At 35.6% G+C, this 10,303-nt stretch overlaps 1 protein-coding gene across 1 annotated transcript in view; it reads left to right on the plus strand.

Annotated features, from left to right (window-relative positions):
* The window catches only part of LOC107701936 (AP-3 complex subunit beta-1-like), a 54,460-nt gene that overhangs the window by 40,879 nt on the left and 3,278 nt on the right, over positions 1-10,303 (plus strand). The window contains exon 24 of the mRNA XM_016504086.1: positions 3,885-4,023. Within this exon, the coding sequence (XP_016359572.1) occupies positions 3,885-4,023 (139 nt within the window). The remainder of the gene's footprint in view (positions 1-3,884; positions 4,024-10,303) is intronic.

Raw genomic sequence — 10,303 nt, forward strand, 5'->3', positions numbered from 1 at the left:
CCGAGATGAGTGACGGATTCACATCCCGGACTCGATAGCAGACGCGAGTTTACTACGGGGTGCCAAGACCCTCACAATCTGCTGGCTCAATGCGCTTAAATCTTCCTTTTTATTTGTAATAAACACCTGAGACCTCACAACACACCCTCTATTGTTTTTCTTTGTTTAATCCGCCACATAATTGTAACTGTAGGTGCACTTTATTTAATTTAAACCTCCTCGCCTGTAAATTTGAAATGAATCCCTAATTGAGATTTAAATCTGAGTTTAAAGTTATGGAACAACATGATTAAAGTTAATCTATCTTAAATATAAATTAAATCCAGGATCAAGATGATGGTTTAAATGTAATCCTGCTTATTTTTAAACAAGGTTTAAAGTTTGGTGCAACGGAATTATTAGATAAACCTTGATTTAATCTAGATTAAAGCTTAATCCTTGTTGGTGCAACCCACCCTTAGTCTTTAAAATTAGTCTTAGTCTTAGTCCTGGTGTCAAATGTACTTTTTAGTTACTATCATATTTAGTCTCATATACTCATACACATGGTTTATTTTACCTCATCTAGTGTACAGATTTATTATAGGCTATTTAATATATAAATTAATATCAAAGACTTAGATATGCACTCGCTCTGTTTACATTATGAAAACTGGCAAAAACAAACAAAAAATATTTTAACAGTAAAATTTCTAATAGGAATTCCAATAATTCCAAATTGCAATGTTTCTCTATTAAAACAACAGTGGTTAAGGAAGTGCATTTATTCAGCAGCTACAATCGCAAACAAAATAGTCGAGATCTCATGACAGAACACAGACTGGCTGAATGACACTTTCATTTGAGCTGAACATCTCACATGGAGATCATTTTCAGATCATCGTCGGCGCTTCCTCAATGAAGAATGAGCGCATGCGCATGGTTGTCAGATTGCATAAAATAAGCAAAACACCAGGCAGAAAATGCGTCTTTTTAACAGAGAAGCTCTGATTTGTGGATTTGAACTCTTGATATCTGGCAACCGCACACATGAAAGCTTGTTTAGTAGAGGCGTGTACAGCAGTCCGCAATAATATTTTGTCTCCTTTTATTTGACGAAAATTAAAAGAAATTTTGGTATAGTTTTTTTTTTATACATTTTAGTTTGATCTTTTATCGTCAACGATATTGCATGTTGATGTAGTCACAGTTATTGTTTATTGACCTTATCGTCTCATCTTAGTCATGGGAAAAAAACTTGTCAACGAACATTTTTCATCATACTATTCTGAATGAGTAATTACTTTGGGACTGTTAAAAAGTATATACTATAAAGTATGAATCAGGGTTATTATAGTTAAGTGAAACTAAAACCATAAAAGGAACACAAATGTATGTTGAAATAAAAAGTAACTTATTTTATCTCAGCTAGTTGCCAAGGCAACATTTCTTATTTTCATTTAGTTTAACTCGATGTACTAAAATAACTAAAACTGCAATAAAAATTAATAAAAACAATATAGACATGTTAAAACTAATAAAAGTAACACAAATTTAATTAAAAATTACAAAAGCACGCAACAAAGTTGCTAAAACTTTAACTAAAATTAAACTGAAAACAGAAAATATCAAAATAAAAACTAGTTCAAAACAGTAAAAACGATAATAGTATCTCAATCATATGGAAAAAAAATACTGCTTTGAATGTGTGTAGTAAGAATAAGTCTGGATGTACTACATTTGCAATATTGTCTTGTGTCCTTTTATTCCTATTATATACACTAAAAACTGATTTTTCGAAGTTGTACATAAAACAAAGCTTATTGGAGTATATAATTTTTTGAGTGAGAATTGTTTCTACACCAAGTTTTTTTCAGTGTAGTAGGGAAGTATGTGATTTTGGACACAATCAGTGTCTCAACCAATCATATCAATTTGGGGCGGAGCTATCTATTTGTCTGACCAGTGACAGACTGGGTATGGGAAACCTGCTTGAAACAGTTATTTTTGAGTTTTTGTGTTTTGTTAATGACACAGAAATGCTCAATTCACCTTTAAATTTCTGATCAAACTCCTGTTCCCCTTTCATTTGCGCAACAAACCGTTTCAGCTGATAAAACCAAACACAAGCACGGGAAAACCAAATAAATGGAAGCCAAGAAGAGAAAAGCTTGGTTTAACGTGCATCTGGCTTGTTCGGATGCCTTTCGGGAACGCGCACACACACACACACACACACACACACACACACATCCACATCCACCTGGCCCGTTCAAATACCTTTCTCTGCTTTAGGGTCCAACATTAGGCTAACATAATGAAGCAGACGCTCTGCGAAAGAAACGGCGGGTTTGATTTTTCATTTACGCTCAATGGATTCCTGCCTTGTCTTTTTAGAGAGCTGCCTTTACCTTCACTCAGGACGACACGTGTGCGTGCACATTTTAATGAGCGAAGAGAGTGCTTCCCGCCTCACTATTTACAGATGAGGAACAGGAAGTAAGGCACTTTTTATAACCAATCATTTATTCTTAATTGGTTGCTGTGGCAAAGGCTTTTAGCATAAGCCGGGCTATATTCATTTACTCCACATTTTCTCTACAATAGAGCCTAATGGACAGATTTAAGACTTTAAATGAGCACTCTCAAAACCTTGCCCCCTAAACGAGAGAGCACGTGTGTGTACGTGTGTGTACGTGTGTGTGTGTGTGTGGGTGTGTGTGTCTGTGTGTGTTTGCACTCTCACATTCATGCCGTTTGAAATCCATGCTGAAGTGGGCCGTAGTTTGTGCCTTTTGGAAAGAAAAGCACCCAGTCTGTCTGTGTTTTTTAAGTGAAACACAACATTTTCATTTAGTCCAGTTTGCACGCATTAAGCCATATTGTCTGCTCGTGTTTCCCTGAAGAAGCTTGTTAAGGAGCAGCGGCGTGCTGCTTTTATGTGCTTGTTACCGTTCGACAAGGCTTATTCACGCCATCTCTGGCTAATGTCCTGCACGGCCTCCGTGTTTCTCCGCTCGTTTTAGTCTTAATCAAGTGTAGTGGCCCAACAAGGCCCACAAATATCACATGCTCTTACCGAAAGACTCCGAGTACCTTTCTTTGTGCGCTCGTCAAATGTTAAATATGAAAGAAAGCACACGTATACATGCTAGGTTTGTCTTTCCACGAATAAGAGGCACACTTTCCTAAAAGCTGTATGCAGAACAGATGTTTCTAGTGTTCCTTTCAGTTTAAGTTTGTTTATTTTAAGATTTTAAAAGGGATAGTTTGTTCAAAAATTAAAATGCATTCACTAAAGTCTAAACTAAAGTTGCAAATCTCTCTCCTTTGTACCTCTCAAATCTTTTTACTTCTAGCTCTTTTTACAGTAGTTTTATGAACCTTTTTTGTCATTATTTTTTAGCATGACAGTCCCTATATATGTATTGTTGTTCAAAAGTTTGTAGTCAGTAGAAATTAATAACTTTATTCAACAAGGATGCACAGAGTTTTCACAAAAATATTAAGCAGCACAACTTTTTTAAACATTGATAAGAAATGTTTCTAGAGCAGCAAATCAGCATATTAGAATGATCTCTGAAGGATCATAAGACACTAAAAACTGGAGTAATGACTAAATAATATTTCATAATATTACTGTTTTAACTGTATTTTTGATTGCTGAGCATAAGACTTTTGAAAACATAAAAAAAAATCGTACATGTGATAATATAAATTAATTTGTGGCTCATGTGGCTCATCTACGTTTGAATCCAATTTGAGCTCCCAGAACAATTTACATAAAATAATAATAAAAGAAATACAATAAGGTGCAAATTGGTGATTTTTCAACTGTGTATTGAATACCTCTGTAGAGGCTAGATTATTAAAAGTGTAAAACTAATGTTTATTTCTGTGCTCAGGTAAACTGGTGGGCATGAACGAGTCATCAGCAACAATTACCATGATGCCGGAGAACGTCTCCAGCCAATCAGTAAACAGAAAGGTGGTGTCTGTCGCTAACCTAGGGGTTATTCCATCCGGTCAGGAGAACATATATAGGTAAAAATAAAGCATATGTCCTGTTTCTTAGAAATAATTTGGTCTTTTACATTTTCAGTTTTACTGTTGTATTTTATCACTTTTTCCCAGTGCCCTGTAGTTTTATATTTTAATAGATGCTTCTTCTCTTCAGAAACTTAAATTTGTATTTATGTCTGTCTTAGTTATACTTTGGGAACAGTTCTGCTGAAAAACAAAAATGCCCCTAAAAGTTGTGTAAAACTGACAAAACGTACTTTTGGGAATGTCGTCAAAAGGAAAAGTGGTTCATAAGTAAAGTAAACAATGTTTTTATTCCTAAAATGCAGTTTGCAATGTTTTTAAAGGCCCTAATTAGCCATCGGGATTCATGTACTTGTATGTGTCTCCTGAACATTTATAAAGATCTATATTTTGCGGAGTAATTACCATACGACAAAGCTTTCTGACTTTGTAAAGGACTATAGCGGCCAGAACTTTCATACACGCTGAAACAAACACATACACACAGCCTTCTTGCTGACACACAGACAAACTTATTTGTCTCTGTCTCATATATGCACACAAACACAGTGACGTTTGGTCTGGACTTTGGCGCAGTCTCTGATGCAGGCTAATTTAATTATAACATATGAGCGAATATGAAAGCACCCTTGAGAAGTATTAAAATCTTCCTCACAAGGACACAGCACACAGGCTGAGTGGAAATCAATGCCTGCAGGTCTGTGGAAAAGGCCTATATTTCATTTAGAATACGCAATCGGGCAAATGAGAGCATGTCATCAATCACACGGCTGTTTCTTAACAGACATCCCGAAAAAAAACTCTCCTTTATCCTTCCTCTACAAACCTGAGACACTTACCCTCATAAACAAATGACTGAGATGTCCAGTGTGAGTTTTTACTAAGTTGTTTCTGTAAAGTTTAATAGTGGCATTTTTGTGATTTTATTTGGTTTGAAATATTTTTGTAATGCAGTTTAGATTTTAACTGGTTCATGTAGTCAGGTGACAACAAATAAATATAATTAGATACACATTTAATTTGAGCGGTTTCTCAGTGTTAGGCTGTAAAATAGAGATTCTCTATGTCCCACAGTCCCAACTGGTGTCCTTTTTACCCAGAAATCTCTATTTAGGGCTGTATATTCCTTGATTGTCTCATTTATGTGCAACTCCAACACCAACTAATTCAGTATATGGTTTCTATTTCCATGTTGGACACATTTTTAGTAGAATACTTTTGTTGTAGAGGCCTTCTCCAAGCCATTATTAACTATTTACGCACAAAGTCATGCACTTTCTGTGTTAAATGGTAAATACTGATCTGGTAGAGCTAACTGACCCCAGTTCTTTAGTGGATTGTGGGTGTTTGTGAGTTACAGTTCTTCTGTTTGGCAGCAGGGGGCAGCACTGCTTCAGTGGGAGAATTCAAGAAATCCAGGGGAGCCGCTTCTAAATGGGCTTGGAAAACAGAGACTCTGTTCCTGTCCTTCTCTAGATCACAGAAGGAAAACATCCTGTCCTCTCTGTTACTAAACAGAGACCGAATGAATCACAGCTATTCTCACTGTTGTTGTTTTGTTTTGTTATTTTAGCAAGCAAAATCACAGCAGTCATAAGTAGTCATACCAGTGGACATATCACATATAAAAGGCTTTTTCTTGTGTACGTGTTTAATGTTAGTTGGTGGGTTAGCTCAACAACTAGTCAACTAATCAACCTTTTTATTGCACAGAAGTATCATAGTGTTAACGAAAAAAACAGAGTTGTAAAGATTATGCATGAGAATGGAAGTATTGCTTCTTTAATAGGGCTGCTGCTTTTAACCAGCTATTTACTGACAAAGCTGCTGAATTTTGCATTTATATATAACATTAATTTGATATTTTATTTAATTGTTAATATACACACACACACATATATATATATATATATATTACATTTTTAAGTATATATTAGATGCATTTGTGAATATATATCAGTTAATATACAGTTTATCAGTTAATATATGTATAATATTATGATTATCATTATTAACATATGTTAATTATTAACATAACATATTTGGAACAATTATTAACATATAAGATGTATTTGTAAATAAATACATATACAAAATATACAAAACATACAAAAATCTATACATATGTATTTGTATATAATATGTGTTCATTTGGACTAATAGTACTAGAGAACTATTGGTAGCTGATTAATAACATAAAAGACATTTAGAACTTTGTAAAAAAAAAACTGATTTACTTTTTTTTTTTTTTGGCCAAACTCTATATTCAATTCAAGTTTATTTGTATAGCGCTTTTTACGATACAAATCGTTGCAAAGCAACTTTACAGAAAATTAAGTCTCTACAATATTTAGTAGTAGCTGACTGTCAGTTTATGCACATATGGCAGAAATGTACGGAAAAATCAATTAAAGACGTAATCAAACAGACAATGAACACTATTAACAGCAATTATTATATGATGCAATCAAACTTATAGCTAAATGTGGTAGTTCTGTATGTTGTTTCAGGGTTGGCATCATCTGAGGTCCTCTGAGGGGTTGGCATCATCTCTTCTCAGGTGTTCTGGATCCAGACTGAAGCTTGTGTAAATCCTAGTTACCACGGGATGTCAATCCCATGGAAGAAACAGAGAAACAAATAGAGACATAATTAGCGTAGCTGCTGTTCCAACCAAGTAAAATTTATTTGTTTAACCCAAGCTAAAGAATAATAATGTGCATTTGATCAGATATAACTGCAGTCCAAGATTATGAGATGCATTATTTGAATGCCTGGCCAAAGAGATGAGTCTTTAATCTAGATTTAAACCGAGAGAGTGTGTCCGAACCCCGAACATTATCAGGAAGGCTATTCCAGAGTTTGGGAGCCAAATGCGAAAAAGCTCTACCTCCTTTAGTGGACTTTGCTATCCTAGGTACTACCAAAAGTCCAGAGTTTTGCGACCTTAGGGAGCGTGATGGATTGTAGCGTGGTAGAAGACTAGTTAGGTACGCAGGAGCTAACCCATTAAGGGCCTTGTAGGTAAGTAATAATATTTTGTAACTGATACGGAACTTAATCTGTGAGTATGTCATGACCTATGGTGTCGAACGCAGCACTAAGATCAAGTAAAACTAGCAATGACTCTATAGCTGGACAACAGGTAGATCAACATCTCCTTTAAAATGTGGATTGAGGTTCATCAGGCGTTTGGTTTTTTGGTTCCTTTTAGTACATTCTTCACTTCTGTCTTCACTGAGTCATCGCATTGAGCTTTTGAGGAGCCTTGTGATATATATCTCCTGTCCTCCGCTCTACTACACTGTTTCATTGTCCGTTTACATCATATTTCATGCATGCTCTTTAGTTTATGTGCTCTTTTCTCCTCTGTGTGTTAGTTAGTTAGCAGCTGTGTGAGTGGAATTTGTTTCAGAGAAGAGGAGAGAAGCTTGTCCTTCATTTTGGAGAGGGACAGCTGGTCATCTGGTCACTCACATTAACCTCTATTAGTACAGAGGACTCTTAAAACAGACACACATGCTCACACACAAACATACTTGGCATGGACATTTGGCAATTGATGACTAAAACTCTCTCTGCAGATTTGAGGACACAGAGGAACAAGATAGCAGAATAAGGTTTTAACATATGGTGCATCCAGTGCAAAACATTTGCTTTCATGACTAGCTTCTGAATGCTGGCTTTTGCAGATACGTGAATAGGAAATTTAGTAATAGTGGTTAACCATTATGGGTCAGTGATGACCAGTGCCAATCCTATAGGACTAAGTAGCTTTTAAATCTGAAGGAAAAATGTCACCTCAAAATAGAAAATAAATATTCTCCATAAAGTATATGAAGGCCATTTTAGGACCGTTAGTTATTATTAGTTATATATACAACTTTTTTTTTTTTTTAATTGACATGATTTTTTAAATTCAGGATGATTAAACACGTTTTCCCTAAATATTATAGTAATGCACTGTTTTTTTTTTTGTTTTTTTTTAGATATATTTAATATATTGTTATATTCATTAATATATATGTTTTAATACATGTTTTGATATATATATATAAATGTTTTTTGTACTTATTCAGTGCCAATTTTATGGTATAATGATACATATATATATATATATATATATATATATATATATGTGTGTGTTTAATATAAATATGTATATATGTTTAATATAAATGTTATTTTTGTAAAATTTTTTATGAATGTATTTATTTTTACATAATTTTTATTTATTTATTTTGTGACATTCATCCATTTACATCAACACTTTTGCTAATCTGTGATGCGGACCCGTTATCAGTAAAATTTCATGCAATAAATTTGACCTGAGCAATGTTTCTTTCACTGTTAAGGTCCATCTGTGAAAGGGAATGATAACTGTTGCGTGTGAACAGGAATTTTACTAGTCCAGTCTTTAAGGTTGAATAAAGAGGTGATAGTCATTTAATCTCTCTCTCTCTCGGTCTCTCTCTGATTAGGAGCATGTGTTAGTGTGTGTGTGTATATGTGTGTGTGGATCGATAGCGGTCCGGCTGGCCAGCACTGGGCTACTGCTTTGCTTTTCTTCCCACAGCCTCAATTAATCCAGTTCAGAGGCCCAGTGGTGACAGACCAGAATACCAATGACCCATTTAGAGCCTGAACCACACCATATACAACACACACTGAGCTGCTGTGGGTGTGTGAATGTTTATTTTGTGTGAGAATGAGCGACAGATAGACAGAGTTAAGCCAAATGACTGTCCAGTATCAGGACCTACAGTTGTAATTGTACCGTGTTTGTTTGTCTATATTTGTGTATGTAAGCTTAGAGACCACTAAAATCATGTGAATGAAGTGGCTTTGGGTTCTATCACACACATAGGCTGTGCCTCAGGGCCGTGTTAAGTGCGTGTGTAAATAAGACTCTTATAAAGTGACTCCATTAGTAGTGCCGCAGGGAGCGAGAGATCAGAGTGTCAGCAGCACACTGACAGCACAGATATAATGCACTACATCTGCAATGTCTGTATATGTGAACTATCTATAAATGTCTGTTTATATATCTGTCTGTCGTTCTCTCTGTCATTCTATCCATCTATCTGTTGTTCTATCTATCATTCTATCGTTCTATCGTTCTGTCTATCATGTAACATTTGTGTGTGTGATTGTGTGTGTGTGTGTGTGTGTGCTGATTGTCAGATGTGACGCCCTCTCCAGTGGGTTAGCGGCCCTTGTGTCTCATGCTGTCATGGCTAAATGGTGGTCATTGTGTGTGTGTGAGTGCATGAGACAGAGAGTTTGGGAGTAAAAGAGGGGCCTCCTGGTGGGACGGGGGGTGTATGTGTGCTTCTCAGTGCTAAATGGGGTCCCCGTGTGAGGGTGTGTGCTAAATGGTTGATTGTTGTATAATAGGCTGTGTAAATGGGAGGCAGATGGCAGTGTATCAGGCACGTGGGTCCCCCTCAGTGAGAGAGGGAAGGAGAGACAGACAGGAAGGAGGTACAAGGGCGCAGAGGTCGGACAGGGTCGTGTCTGCACTGTCAGTGGAGCCATGTGTAGTGCGTTCACTAGTGTTTCCAGTCTGTGACGTTACCAGGGATACTGGACGCCAGGAATTCTCCCACAGCGCTATGGAACGGTTCATTAGTACAGTTCATCTCTATTATTACTATAGCTCACTCTAATTTACTTGCATCATACATTATAGGACAGTGACAGCACATCCATTTACATTTTAGTAGTGGGTTTTATTTTGCATTTTAAAATCAATTGTTCCTTTCCAAGATGTTTGGTCAAAAAAGTGTTCCAGTTGTGTGAAAATAAACCTGTTCACCCTGCTGTACCACTGCACATTACTCATAGAGGCCAATTATTATCCTTAGTTTGCATATGAGGGTAAACTATTCTGCTTTTTCATACCATTAGAAATGTTCAAACTGTCTTATTTAGACAGTTATTTGGAGAATGTGTCATTAGCAAGCCTTTTAGAATTTTTCAAACATAACAATTTTCAAACAAACATAATCTTCATGGTGATATATATATATATATATATATATATATATATGATAGATGAACTTGAGAACTGTGCAGCTGAGCAACTTTTATGTACAAGATCTGCATAATAAGTCTTAAAAAAATAAAATATACAATTCTTCAAAAATATCTCTTTTTGGTTCTGCATGAGAAACAAAAGTCATATGGGTTTGGAACTACATAAGTTAAAAAAAAAAACTACATTTTTTTTGGTTGAGCTGTCTCTTTAAAGAAGATAATTGTCAACCTCTCACGA

This window comes from Sinocyclocheilus anshuiensis, unplaced genomic scaffold, assembly GCF_001515605.1.
Source record: "Sinocyclocheilus anshuiensis isolate Anshui unplaced genomic scaffold, SAMN03320099.WGS_v1.1 scaffold1184, whole genome shotgun sequence".
Taxonomy (NCBI): domain Eukaryota; kingdom Metazoa; phylum Chordata; class Actinopteri; order Cypriniformes; family Cyprinidae; genus Sinocyclocheilus; species Sinocyclocheilus anshuiensis.